Source organism: Belonocnema kinseyi, chromosome 8, assembly GCF_010883055.1.
Source record: "Belonocnema kinseyi isolate 2016_QV_RU_SX_M_011 chromosome 8, B_treatae_v1, whole genome shotgun sequence".
Lineage (NCBI taxonomy): Eukaryota > Metazoa > Arthropoda > Insecta > Hymenoptera > Cynipidae > Belonocnema > Belonocnema kinseyi.
In genome coordinates, this window is record NC_046664.1 from 42,178,147 (window position 1) to 42,193,687 (window position 15,541).

The following is a 15,541-nucleotide window of genomic DNA, read 5'->3' on the forward strand; positions in this document are numbered from 1 at the left end:
TTTAAACAAAAAATGCATTTTCTAGTATAAAAAATGGCTTTGTAACAAAAGACTTGAATTTTCAACAAAATAATTAAATTTTTAACAATAGTAAAATTTTCAACCTAAAAAGATACATTCCCAAGAAGAAAATATCATAGCTTATGTTTTAATCAAAATATCTGAAATCTATACAAAAAATTTTTTTTTATCCAGAAAGGTGAATTTTTAATAAATAAAAATTTTACACCCTAGAAAGAAATAAAATTTGATCTAAATTCTTGGAACTTTAAGGCAAAAGACGAATTTTCTCTACAAAAATTGAGTTTTAAAAAAATTCGTATGACTTTTCAGCAAAAAATTTAATATTCACAAAACTTACGAATATTTACCCAACAAAAAATGAAATTTCAAATGAAGGAAATTTTTTTTTTTATCACAAAAGGAGATTTTTCAACTAAAAAATTATCAATCTTGAAAAAATGGACTTTACATTTGCAGTTAAAAATTAGTTTTAGACAAAAAAGGCTTTTCGGTTAAATAGTTAAATTTTCAACCAGACATAAGCCTTTAATCAAAACAATAAATTTTAAACAATGTAGTTTAATTTGTACCCAAGTAGTCGAATTTTCAATTAAAAAGGATAATTTTCAACAATATAGTTAAACTTGCAACCAACGAGATGAAATTTGAATAAAAAATATAAATCTTCAATAAAAAAAAAGATTTCTTAACAAAATGATTCAACTAAACCTTTAAAAAAAAGTTAAATAATCTACAAAGAAGAATATTTGGTAACCAAAAAGTTGCATTTTCATAAAAAAATTAAATTTCTACTAAAGCAGATGAATTTTTTAATCAAAAAGATTAATTTAAAAAAAAATTATGTTTTCTGTTAAAAAAAGACTTCAGATGACTTTTCACGATCAAAATATGAATTTTTAAACAAGAAATAAGTTTATATGCAAAAAATTGAATTTTTAATCCAAAAAGACGAGTTTTTAACAAAATAGTTTAATTTTCAAGCAAGCAGTTGCATTTTTATCCAAAAACATTAAGTTTCTCCTGAAGCAAATGAATTTTTATTAACAAAAAATTTTTCAAAAAGATAGTTGAATTTTTATCCAAAAAAGATTCCAGTTGACTTTTCAAGATAAAATCATGAATTTTTGTACAGAAAATAATTTACTACGAAAAACTTGAATTTTCAGTCCAAAAAGGATGTATTTTTAACAAAATAGTTAAGTTCCCCACGAAATCGTTGTCTTTTTATCCAAGAAAAATGACATTTCTCTTAAAACAGATGAGTTCTTTTTTTTTAACATTTCAAACAAATGGGTAAATTTTCAATACAAAAATACGAATTTTTTCAATCGAAAAGGATATATTTTCAACCAAATTTTAAACAAAATAGTCTGCTAAATAGTTGAACCTTCATCCAAAAAGATTTCAATTGGCTTTTCCACACAAAAAGAGAAATTTTTAAACAAAAAGTCATTTTTCTAGGAAGTAGTTAAATTTTCAACAAAACAATTGCATTCTTATCTAAGGAGAAAGAAAACTCTGCTAAAACAGGTGAATTTTTATATAAAAAATACCAATTTTCCGAAAAAAGTAGGACTTTCATCCAAAAAGGTTTTCAATTGGCTTTTCAACACAAAAATAGAAATTTTAAACCAAAAATAAAATGTCTAGAAAATAGTTGAATTTGGAACAAAACAGTTACGTTTATCCAAGAAAGTTGCAATCTTTTTAATAAAAAATATGAACTTTTAAATCCAAAAGACAAATTTTCAGAAAAATATTTTTCATCAACAAAAATTTCAATTCACTTTTCACGATCAAAATATCAATCTCTAAATAAGAAATAAGCTAATATGAAAAAATTGAATTTTTAATCCAAAAGATGAATTTTTAACAAAATGGTTTAATTTTCAACCAAAAAAGATTCCAGTTGACTTTTTAATATCAAAACACGATTTAAAAAGTTTCTACGAAAAAATTGAATTTTCAGTCGAAAAAGAGGAACTTTTTCAACCGAAAAGGATGTATTTTTAACAAAATTGTTAACAAAATATTCTACTAAATAGTTGAATTTTTAACCAAAAAAATTTCAACTAAACAGTCCCATTTTTGTCTAAGGAAAATGTAAATTGACCTAAAATAGGTGAATTTTTAAATAAAAAATACAAATTTTCAGAAAAAGTTAAACTTTCATCCAAAAAAAATTTGAATTAGCGTTTCAACATAAAAATAGAAATTTTAAACAAAAATTACATTTTCTAGGCAATAGTTGAATTTTCAATAAAACAATTTCATTTGCATCCAAGAAAGTTGCAATCTTTCTACTAAAAAATATGAACTTTTAAATCAAAGACAAATTTTTAGAAAAAAATAGTTTTTATCCAAAAAAGATTTCAATTGACTTAGCAGTAACAAAATATGAATATTAAACAGAAGGTTCTACGAATGTAAATGTTCTATGAAAAGAGTTAAATTTTTAATCCAAAAAGACGAATTTTTGACAAAAAAGTTAAATGTGCAACCAAAGAGGATGTCTTTTTAAGAAAATTGTGAAAAGTTCAACCAAATAATAAAATTTATAATGAAAAAGATCATATTTAGGAGAGCTAGTAATCAGTAGTTGAGCTGATACGTCATTTAAGTACGGCCCTTAATCCAGTTCTAATCAGGAAAACTCCACTTGTAATCCGAAATACTCCAGGTGATTCGGAGTAATTCCAATATTCCGGAGTAATCCACTTGTAGTTCGGTCTACTTCAATGGTTTAGAATGATCCCAGTATTCCGATGTATTCACTTCTAATCCAATTTTCATTCGAAGCAACCCTATTGTAATCCACATTTAATCTAGAGTAATCCACTTGTAATGCGTTGTACTTTAGTGATTCAGAAACATTCCAGAATTCAGAGTAATTCAATTGTAATGCGAACTAATCCACTTGTAATCCAGTTATAATTTGGAAAACTCCCCTTGTAGTCTACGGAGCTTCGGGTGATTCAAAGTTTTCCCAATATACCGGGGTAATACACTTATAAACCGGGGTAATCCACTTGTAATCCAGATATAATCTGTAGTAATCCACTTGTAATCTGAGATAATCCACTTTTTCATTCGGAGCAATTCACTTGTAATCAGGATATAATTTTGAATAATCCACTTGTAATTTGCAGTGCTCCAAGCGATACGAAATGACCCCAATATTCCGGAATAATCCAATTGTAATCCGAAGTAATCAGCTTGAAATGTAGCGCAGTGCAATTGTAATCCAGATGATTCGAAGTAATTTAGGCAAACCAAATAATTCACCTATAATACAGCGTAATCTAATTGTAATCCATATAATTCGGAGTCATGTGATTAGGTAATCCAAATAGTTTTCAACTATTATGTAGATTTTTAAAAATTATTATAATTTTCTTAACTGTCATTTCTGTAGAAAATTACTAGTCTTCGATGTAAAAATGCAACTATTCGGTGAAAAATTAATCTACTTTGTAGAGAATTCCACAATATTGTTGAAAAGCAATGTCTTTGTTAAAAAATCAACTGTTTTTTTGAAAATTCGTCCTTATGGGTTGTAAATTAATTTCTTCCGTTGAAAATTTGTTTATTTTCTATTGAAAAGTAATTAATTTAAATCAAAAACTAAATATTTGGTGAAAAATGATTCCACTTTGTAGAAAATTCAGCAATGTAGTCAGAAAGTCATTTTTTGGTTGAAATATCAGCTGTTTTGTTGAAAATTCATTTTTCTTTTATTAGAAAATTTAACTATTTGGTTGAAAACTCATTCTATTTTAGTTAGAAATTAATTTTCTTAACTGCAAAATTTACGTAAAGTAAAACTCTTCTATAGCGCCGATTTTGGGGCTGACGGTGGGTGGGAACTAACTTATCACAGCCCGCTCCATTCTTGTTTGCTCATCCTTGAGTGCTCGCCTGAGTGACAATCGCAGATCCCGCGCAGCTCCTGTTACACCTGCCTGCGGCTAGAGTTCTTACATTCCTGAGAATTTAAGTTCAGGTTATATAGCCGAGAATATGACAGAATTGAGGAGAATTTAAGAATTTATGATTTTTAAAAATATTTTTATTATTCAGGTCATATCAGCGGTTGAATATCAATTATTTCTAGCTCAGACATATTCAGGAATTACAGTGTTTCATATACAAATTTAAAATTTTCAAAAGTGTTAATTTATTTAAAAAAAGAAGTTTTTTATGGTTTAAAAGATAACTCTTTAACAAAATACTGGAATTTTCAATAAAATAATTATATTTTTTTACATAATAGTAAAATATTCAACCTAAGAGGACAAATCACTAACGAAAATATTGTTATAGTTTATATTTTAATCAAAAAAAGAATTAAATTTATGCAACAAAAGAAAATAATTTTAAAACCAAAATGACGAATTTCCAACAAACAGATTTTTTAATTAAAAAAAAATGAAAGTTTATCTAAATTATTAAACCTTCAAACCAAAAGACAAATTTTCTTTATAAAAATTCAATTTTCAAACAAAAAAATATGACTGTTTAACAAAAAATTAATGTCCACGAAACTGATGCATTCTTACGTAAAAAAAAGGTAATTTCAAACTAAAAAATAATTTTTAAAAACGCGAATTTTTAACTAAAAAATGTCAATCTTAAAAAATTGAAAAGTTCCATTTTCTGTTAAAAAATGAATTCTGAAAAAAGAAGTATTTTCTGCTAAACAGTTAAATTTTCAAGCAGACATAAGCCTTCAATAAAAAAACTTCACAATATAGTTTAACTTTGACCCAAGTAGTTGATTTTTCAATTAAAAAAGATTAATTTATAACAAAATAATTAAACTTTTAACCAACGAGATAACTTTTCGACTTAAAATATAAATTTAAAAAAAAAGTGATTTCTTAGCAAAGCGATTCAAACAAATGTTTTAAACAAATTAGTTGAATTATGAAGCAAAAACGAACAATTTTTAACCAAAAAGTTGCATTTTCATACAAAAAATGAAATTTCTTCTATAACAGATGAAATTTTAAATGAAAGATAATTTTTTTTTAATAGTTGAATTTTCTGTTGAAAAATATTTTAGTCGAGTTTTCACGATCAAGCTATGTATTTTTTAACAAGAAATAATTTTCTACCAAAAAAATTGAATTTTCAATGCAAACAGACGAATTTTTTACCAAAAAGGATGACTTTAACAAAATTGTTGAATTCTCTAGAAAATAATTGCATTTTTATAAAAAAAATATGAAATTTATCTTAAAGCAGAAGAATTTGTTATTACAAAAAAAGTTTTTTTACATCCAAAAAAGATTCCTGTTAACTCAGTAACATCAAAAATTGAATTTTCGTAACAATGAAATAAGTTTCTACGAAAAAAATCTCAATCCAAAAAGACGAATTTTTTCAACCAGAAATGATGAATTTTCAACAAAATAGTTAAATTCTCTACCAAATAGTTGTATTTTTATCCAAAAATATCAATTTTGTACTAAAACATATGAATTTGTGATCAAAAACAATTTTTTTATAAGTAAAACTTTCATCCAGAAAATATTTCAGTTCATTTTTCAACACCATAATATAAATTTTAAACAAAAAGTAAATTTTCGACGAAATAGTCAAGTTTTCAAGAAAATAGTATAATAGCTTAATTTCTAAACAAACAGTTGCATTTTTATATAAAAAAAGCATTTAATTTCTGCTAAAGCAGGTAAACTTTAAAATAAAAAGAATAAAAACTTTCAAAAAAAGAGTTGAATTTTCAACCGAAAAGTTAACCAAAAAATGCAATTTTCTATTAATTAAAATAAATTTGAGATTCTCATAAATTCTCAGTTATATTCTCGGTAATATTCTCATTCTCGTTACCGTTCTCAAAGTAATATAACCGGCTCATAACTCTACCTGTGGCGCGGCGTCAATTCTCGGAAGGGCTATAGAAGGGAGGGCTGTTGAAGGGTTTCACTGTATTTCACTTCTCATTGTAAATTTATATTTGTTAGTTGCAAATTCAACTATTTAGTGGAAAATGCATGTATTTTGTTAAGAATTCGTCTTTTTTGGTAGGCAATTCTTTTTCTTGGTTAAATTCAACTTCTTTGTTAAATTTTTTTTCTAATCTTATTTTTTTAATTTAAAATATAATTATTCCATTGTTGGTTGAAAAGTTATATTTTTTAGTTAAACATGTAATTATTTGGTTAAAAATGTATATTTTGTAGTTGAAAATTTGTTTGGAAATTCATGTTTTTTGCCTTTTACCAGTACAAAATTAATCTTACTCATTGAAAATTCACTTTTTTTCGTTGAAGATTCGATCGTATGGTTCAACTTATAGAAAAGGCAATAATTTTGTTAAAAGTCGTTTTCTTGGTTGAAAATTCGATTGTTTTGTTGAAGATTCGTCTTTCTGAATTAAGACCTAACTACTTGGATAGAAAATTCAAGCATATGGTTTACAATTAATTTTTGTTTTAGAAAATTCTTTTGTTTGGTTGAAAATTATTCTTTTCTGGTAAAAATTTTATTTTCTGGGTTGAGAATTATTATGTTGTTGTTAAAAATTCGACTACTTGGTTGAAAGTTAAACTACTTTGTTAAAAACTTAGTTTTTTGGCAAAAAATAAACTATTTTCTTGAAAATTCGTGTTTTTTCTCAATATTATTTTTTAACTGAAAATTCAACTATGTCATTTTTGGTGGAAAATTTACTTTTTTCGGTTTAAAATTCAACTATTTCTTTGAGAATTTTTCTTTTTCTTTTTGGTTGAGAATTCAACTATTTTGTTGAAAAATCCTCTTTTTTTGGTTGTTTTCAACTGTTTTTGATTTAAATTAAAAATCTGTTTTAGTGTAAATATAAGCGATTAAATTTTCTTCCTTTTGAAATTTCCTTTGGTTTAAAAAATAATCTTTTTTTAGAAATTTAAATAATCTTGTTAAAATTGTTTTTTTTTTGTTTAAGATTCATCACTTTGTTGAAAATTCTTGTTTTTTTTTTTCGTTAGAAAATTAATCTTCTTGACAAAAAATTCATCTATTTGGTTGAAAATGCAACAAATTATTTGAGAATAATCCTTTTAAAAAAGTTTTTGTTTTTTGTGTTTTTATATAATAATAATTATAATTATATAATCCACCTACGCCAGTCCGAATTTTTAGGACTCTTCCCTCTCGATGTATAGATAACAGCTATAAATCATTGCAGATATAAATGCAGTCACCAAACCTAAATTTAAAAAAGGTGAAATTAAAACTGAGAATATTTCATATAAAAACATCTTTTATTGAAAACAGTTAATACTTACACATAATTTTAATAAAATCGCGGCAGTGATTCTCGCATAAAATTCTTGCAAAAATTCTCTTTTTTACAATTAAAGAAAGAAATGTCACTATTGGTCACTTCACACACAAAATGTGAAACTAGTGCCTGTTTTTACTTTCATCGCAAAACATAAATATTTTAGTTTTAAAAGTTCATTGACCTCTACCAATTATCTTGGAGATTTCGTATTCTCTCACTGGGCAAATATCACATTTCAGAGAAATTAAGTTACTGAGTCATCGAATTTTTTTATTATTAAAATTTTTTTTTTAAATTTATCTATTATTTTTTTAATTAATTAGAATTGATTCTAAATTATTTTTTCGTGAATTAAGGACATTAACACCGAATAATCTCTAAGATTTCTTAATATAACATTAAAAGTTCAAATAAATTCCTAAATTTATTTTTAAAAACTTCGCGGGAAGCAGATTCGAATCGTCTAATATCTATATATTAATCGCAATTTTTTTGTTGCAATATCTCCTTAAATCTTTGAGTGAATAAATCATTAATTAGAGATTGTGAAAATTCGAATTCTCAAAAACTCCAGGCCTGATATTGCATGGTGGCCGTGGAGCCTCCCCACTTGTTTTTTTTTTTTTTTTTTTTTACAAACTCAGACCTGCTTCTCTCCACTTATCTGAAAGACCAAAATGAAAATCGGAGACAATATTCGTAGATGGGAGAGCTTGTTGAAAAATATAGTCGTCCTAATTACTCTTAATTGCAGTCAAGAACGATTCCTTCATCCTGGCCTGCTATGCATAATTGATAACATCTCAGGTCAGAAACCAGTCGAAGAACCGAACGTGTCAGGGTCGGTTGGTCCTGAAAGAAATTTTTTTATAAGCGTATGGTGTGAAAATATCAAGAGGTACATAATTTACTTTTAGGGATTCAATTTAGAGGGAATACTGAAGTCAATTACGAACCTAAAATTTAATAATTTCAAACACTGTTTTATTATTTACTCAAATAACGAGCAAGATAGCTAAATTAAAAGGCTCTGATAAATTTGATAAATATAGATAAATTCCAGTTGAAATTTTCTAAAATTTTAATTTGAGTAATTGCAATTTTAAATTGTACACTTACGAAGACATTAAATTGGCATTTTTCAACATTTAAATGCTTTCAATCTGCAATTATTGTTTAATTGGAAAAATTTGGCAATGTTAAACTGATCAGTTTAAAAAAATTTCATTTTTTATTTTTTAAAATTGCAAGTATTTAATTCTGAACTATGAAATTTAGAACATTTGAATGCAAAATTGTTACCATGACAATTTAAAATGACAAATTTTGAAAGCCCGAGGCTTTAATAAAAATTGAATCCAGAATTTAATCAAGTATAAGTCAAATTTTTAGTTATACCGCGAGGAATTCAATAATCATACGATAAAATTGATACTTGTGAACGTTTTTTAATTTATTTTAGGCAAAAAATGACTTTTTTTCCATCTTGCAACCCCCTTTTTCGGAAGAAATTTTGTTTAACTTGAAAGGGGACAAATCCCTATTTTTAATTCATTAGTTGTGTAAATTAAGAAATTCGTTTATTCAAGGAATTTCTATTGTTCAGAAAAAAAAGAAAAATTCCTAAAAGGCAAGTAATAATTATTAGTTTTTAGAGCAAAATTACATTTCATTTTGAAATATCTTTAGATCGAAAAATCGGTTAAAAGTGTTTCTGTATTTTTCTTTTTTACTCAAATGTTAGCCTAAATTCGTCCATATACTCCAAATAAATTCAAAAGATTTATATCAATTCAAACGATTCCAAAGGATTATTAGAGTTTTCACAGATATCAAATAATTTTTAAATATTTCAAGAGTTTGAAGAAATTTCCTATAAAGTATTTCCAAGAATTACAACATTTCTATGGAATTTAATGAGATTTCCAAAACTTTTTAGGAATTTAAAAAGATTTCAAGGAATTTAAAAGAGATTCCAAATGATTTTTTTAAAGATTTTAGGAGTTTAAAGAAATTAGCCAGTACAATTTCAGAGAACATATCAATTTTTTCCAAGATTTAAAAGGAATTCAAAAAGTTTAATCGGATTTTTAAACATTTTACGGAATTCTTATGGATTTTAAAGAATAAAGAACGAATAACGTGGATTACAAAGGATTTAAACAGATTTTAAGAGATTTGGAAATATTTAAATAAAAAAAGTCATGGGATTTTAAGAGATACCGAAATATTTTTATAAATTTTGACGGATGTCAGGAGATTTTAATGGGATTTCAAAGATTTGATGGGATTTTATAAGATTTCGTACGACTTCGCCGAATTTCAAACGATTTGCAAAGATTTCAACGGACTTTAAAAGATTTAAAGAGATTTACGGGGGTTTCGATGATTTAAAGGGATTTCAAAGGATTTTAAGAGATTTCAAAAGATAAAAAATTATTTCAATACATTCGGAAAGATTTCCGATTAAAAATTGCACGATATAATTTCACGATATAAAGATTTCACGACTTGAAAAAATTATTAAAAATAATTTCCGCCTATTACAGATCATTTCAAGAGATTTTAAAGGATTTTAAAAGATTTAGAAGATCTGAAGGGATTTTTTGAGATTTCAAAACGATTTTATGGAATCTCAAAAGATTTTAAGGGATTTCAAGAAATTTTATTGTTTTTCAAAAGATGAAGGGATTTTAAGAGAGTCAGAAAGATTCTTGTGGGTTTGAAAGATTTAAATGAATTTTAAAGGAATTAAAAGAATTCTCCTAATTTTTTTCAATTATTTCACGAAATTGCAAGGATTTAACCAAACTTTTCGACATTTTAAGGAATTTTAAAGGATTACAAGAAAGTTTTATGGGATTTTGAAGATTTCAGGCGATTTCAAGTATTTAAAATAATTTCACGGTATTTCAATTATTTTTACGAGATTTCCACGATTATCTAAAAAGTATTTCGAGAGATTTCGAGGGAGCTTAATTGTTTTAAAGGGATTTAAAAAGATATAAGCATTCGTAAGATTTTCTGGACCCCCTCCCCCCTAAAAAAGCCTTAAGGCTTTGGGTTCTTTTCAGAAAAACAAATAACTAATTTTTGATCGACAAGTTTTTGTGCGGACCCACTGAGAAATTTTTAAATTATTCATGGTCTTATGTAAAATATATCTTTAATCGATTTAATTTTAATATTCCGTTTAATTTCTAACTTGTAAGTTTTCTAACACTTTCCACTTGAAATAATTTAAAATCGTTTACTTATATATTATGGATAATAAAATATTCTTATTTAAATTAATGAAACCTAAAAAATTAATTTGTCAGCGTTTAAAAAAATTTTGATATGAAATTGCTTTCATTAAAAATGGTTCACTCTTTTTAAACCAGATTTGTACGGATTTTTTATGTCTGGAAAAACCTGGAAATATCAGACATTGTTTTCTAAGACAGGAAATTTCTTCGAATGCGTGCTTGATTTAAAAAAAATTACAATCTAAATATGAACGAAAAGGATTCTTCATTTGCAAAAGTAGCTTTATATTAGTTTATTTAACAATTTTGTTGAAAATGCTTTTGGTTTGAAATTATTTTTTTAAACTATAAATTGAGCAATTCTATTTTTTTTTTGTAAATTTATAGTTTTCAGTTGAAAATTCAAGTTTCTGGTTCGAAATGCATGTATTTCATTGAAAATTCATTCTTCAATGGTACAAAATTAATTTTCTTGTTTGAACAATCCTCTTTTTTCTTGAAAATTCAACAGATTGTTTGCAATTTTTTCTTTCTCTTAACCGAAAGAATCTTTCTCAATTGAAAATTGAATTCACTTTGAAAAGTCGCATTTTTTAATTGAACTGAACTGATTTTGATTAAAAATCAAAATGTATTTTGATTAAAAATCAAAATGTATTTTGATTACAAATTAAAATGTATTTTGATTATAATGTCAACTACTAAATTTTTCTTTGAGAATTCATCTTTTTTGGAAATCAAATTTGATTAATTGGTTGAAATATAAACTCTTTCATTAAAAATTAATTTTTTTGATTGAATATTCATCATTTGAATTGAAAATTCAACTTTCTGTTTGAAAATTCATTTTTTCTCTAGCTGACCATTAATTTTGATTATTGAAAATTTAACTATTCCAGTTGAAGTATCAAAATTTGATTGTTTTTTTTTTGTTGAAATTTTTTTTTAAACTGAAAACGTAACTTTTCTAATTGAATATTCCATGAGTTTACTTCAAAATTCACCTCTATGATTGGATATACATTTTTTAACTAAAAATTTATCTATTCAGTTTTTGGTAGAAAAATTAACTACTTTAGTTGAAATTATGTGCTTTTCAAAAATAGAAATAAATCTTCTTAGTAGAAAATTCAATAATTCTAGATGAAGATTGATCATTTCAGTTTTAATTTCATCTTTTTTATTTAAAATTGAACTATTCTAGATGAAGATTCATCATTTCAGTTGAAACTTCATCACTTTATTTGAAAATCTATCTATTTTTTTTTAATCTGCTATTTTAAAACGGAAACTGACCACTCGTATAGAGTATTCCATCATTTTAGTTAAAAATTGGTCTTTTTGGTTGAAAAAGTATATTTTTTAGTTGAAAATTCGTCTTTTTGGTAGAAAATAATATTTTTTGCTGAAAATTCATCTTTTGGGTTTAATATTCAACTATTTCAGTTAAAGATTCATCTTCTTCATTGAAAATGAATCTTTTTGAATAAAATTTTAAGTATTCCAATTAAATATTCATCATTTTAGCTGAAAATTATATTTTTGGGTTGAAAGTTAAACTCTTTTGTCGAAAATGTATCTTTTTGTTTTAAAATTAATCTATTCCAGTTATATATTTATTATTTTAGTTAAAAAATTATCACTTTGGTTTAAAATTCGTTTTTTTTTGCGGAAAATTAATTTTTTTAACTGAAAATTGATCTATTCCATTTTTTGTTGGAAATTTATCTTTTTTAGTTCAAAATTTAACTATTTGGCTGAGATTTCATATATTTTGTTGAAAAATCGCGCATTTTATATAGAAAATTAACCTTTTGTTGAAGGTTCAACTATTTGGTTAAAAATTCATTTATCTTGTTGAAAATTCAATTATTTTATTTGAAAAGTTAGGACTTTGAAGCGGTTAAAATCGAATTTAATACAGTAGTATGAAAAATTATATCTGGAAAAATCCTAGAATTGTCAGACAATTTTTTTTCCCATAATTTTACTTCAAAATTCATGTCTATGATTGAATATACATTTTTTAACTAAAAATTTAACTATTTAGTTTTTGGTTAAAAAATTATCTACTTCAGTTGAAATGTAACTATTTTTTTTTTAATTTGTTATTTTAAAAAGGAAAATGCGACTACTCCTATCGAGTCATCATTTTAGTTAAAAGTTCGTCTTTTTGGTTGAAAAAATCTATTTTTTACTTGAAAATTCGTCTTTTTGGTAGAAAATAATCTTCTTTCCTGAAAATTCATCTTTTTAGTTCAATATTCAACTATTTCAGTTCAAGATTCATCTCCTTGTCTGAAAATTAATCTTTTTGATTGAAATTTTAAGTATTCCAATTAAATATTCATCATTTTAGCTGAAAATTAATTTTTTTGGTTGAGAGTTAAACTCTTTTGTCAAAAATTTATCTTTTTGTTTTAAAATTAATCTATTCCAGTTATATATTTATTATTTTAGTTAAAAATGTATCACTTTGGTTTAAAATTCTTTTTTTTTGTGTGGAAAATTATTTTTTTTTTAACTGAAAATTTATCTATTCCATTTTGTTGTTGGAAATTGATATTTTTCAGTTCAAAATTCTACAATTTTGTTGAAAATTGATGTTTTTTAGTTGAAAATTGAACTATTTGGTTGAAATTTCATATATTTTGTTGAAAAATCGCATTTTATAGGGAAAATTATCCTTTTGTTGGAAATTCAACTATTTGGTTGAAAATTCATCTATCTTGTTGAAAATTCAATTATTTTACTTGAAAAGTTAGGAATTTGAAGCGGTTAAAATTAAATTTAATATGATAATATGAAAAATTATATCTGTAAAAATCCTGGAATTGACAGGGAATTTTTTTTGCAGAATTTGAGTAGACACCCTATTTTTGATAGGATTTTGAAAAGGGACACTTACAGTTGATTTATCGAAGTTTTCCATTAAGATCGTTCTTTGGACGTTGTCCAAGCCTTCGCAGCTTGTTAAAAATGTTGGTATAAAATTACCAAAGAACCAGGCGAGATCCACAGTTGCGAGACTGTGTATGGCATTGGCTATTTCATCGGCCAATAAATTGTGAGATCTGTAAACACAAAATGAACAAAATATAATGTTTTACCTATTTTATTAATTCTTCAAGTTTATTTTTATTTGAAAATTTAATACGGACCGATGAAAAAGTACAGTAAAAAGAGCCATCAGGAACCTCTCAAGAAGATGATTTTTGAAAATGGCACGCTGATAGAGTCGCCATCTTCCATTGAGTTCTTCGAGACTTTGCAGACTTTGGCGGAAAATGTTGACGTCTGACTGTAGTAAAGCCTGACCGAAAGCTTCTAAAATTGCCACCAGTTCTTCTTTATGTTCAATGGGCTCTTCGCCTTCCGGTTGGCCGAAAGTTCGAAGTATGGACGAGTTGTAAAAGTACTGCCACCGATGAATTAAAATGCTGAAAAAGAAGGAATACATTTTTTATTTAACCCTCAAACGGTACGCTGGTGCGAATTCGCACCAGTGTACCGTTTGCGAATTCTGGGTTGGAGTGTACCGTTTGAGGGTTAAACAATACATAATATTGAAAATATAAAGCAAGAAGAAGAACCAAAGATTCGATCTTACAAATAAAATAATATTACCTGTGAAATAATCGCAATAAGACGAGAGTTGTGTCCGGGTGAGAACTCAGATCATTGTTCACTGCTGGCCAAACATGTCCAAGACACAAACTAGTTACGGACGGAACAAACGCTTTAAAAGCGCTACTTGGGGCTGACACGACCAGAATTAAAATTTCTAAAAGCTGATCAAGCGCAGGTCCCGATGAGATATTTTCCCTGAGAGAGGTAAATAAGAAAAGTAATTGAAAATCCTCTAACAGAACGCCCATTAATTACGTAAAGCTTTTTAGAAATGGGGGGGGGGGGCAAAGAATTTCTTACTGAAGATTTTTTAAAATATGGTACTTGAAGGACTGTTTTGGCTGTTTTAAGTTCTTTTTATAATTTTATACACATTGTGTCTATTTATTTCTTCTTTATTGCGAAATATTTCATATTATATAGTTCAATAAATATTGATTCGTGGAGTTAACCATTTTTAAATCTGGTGTGCAAATTTCAGAAAACCTTGTGCAATCCCTAGAAATCTTTGGAATATTACGACCACGATGGCTAACGTTCATGGTCTCTTAAAATATGTTTCAAACGATTTAGCTGCTATAAAATTTCTTGAAATCGTTTATTAACTGTTGAATACCGATAAAGTTCATTGAGATTCAATAAAATCTTTTGAAATTTTTAAACTTCCATAAAAATCATTCCATTGAAATCCTTGAAATTCCATGAAATATTTTGAAACATTAAGAGATCTCGTGAAATATTGCAAATCTCTTTTGATCGCTTTAAAATACATTGAAATGTTACAAAATTCTCTAAAATCCGTGGTTAATATGCTTTGGAATGTTTTCTAATCTCTTGAAATTATTTAAAATTCCTTAATATTCTTCAAAATCTTTGAAATTCTATTAAAATTCCATCAAATCCTTCAAAATTCATGAAAATACTTCGATATATCTTGAAATCCTTTCAAATCCTGTCAATTCTTTTGAAAAATTTGTAAATCCCTTAAAATTTGGTCAATCATTTCAATATTCCGTGAAATCCTATGAATTCTATGGACATCTAACATAAGCTCCCAAAATCTTTCTAAACAAATTTTGCTCCTTGGTAATTCCTTGAAATCCTACAAAATTCATTGCAATTCAGTAAAATCTTTTAAAATCCTTGAAATCGTTTGAACTTCTAGAGCTGCCATAAAAAACTTTTAAAATTCATAAAATTCCGTTAAGTATTACGAAATCGAAACTGCTTTGAATCTCTTAAAATAAGTTAAAATCCCTTAAGGGCATGTGACACAGCTAAATACCTATATTACCGACCACAGTTTTTCAGTTCACTGAATGTTTTTTTGAACCTAAGAACTTTTTTTGTA

At 25.9% G+C, this 15,541-nt stretch overlaps 1 protein-coding gene across 1 annotated transcript in view; it reads right to left on the reverse strand.

Annotated features, from left to right (window-relative positions):
• Positions 1-7,898: 7,898 nt before the first annotated feature.
• LOC117177658 (exportin-6) overlaps positions 7,899-15,541 on the reverse strand; it is a 45,419-nt gene continuing 37,776 nt past the window's right edge. The window contains exons 13-16 of the mRNA XM_033368470.1: positions 14,188-14,385; positions 13,722-14,000; positions 13,469-13,634; positions 7,899-8,164 (exon numbers count right to left, since the gene is read on the reverse strand). Of these exons, the coding sequence (XP_033224361.1) occupies positions 8,057-8,164; positions 13,469-13,634; positions 13,722-14,000; positions 14,188-14,385 (751 nt within the window). The 3' untranslated portion in view covers positions 7,899-8,056. The remainder of the gene's footprint in view (positions 8,165-13,468; positions 13,635-13,721; positions 14,001-14,187; positions 14,386-15,541) is intronic.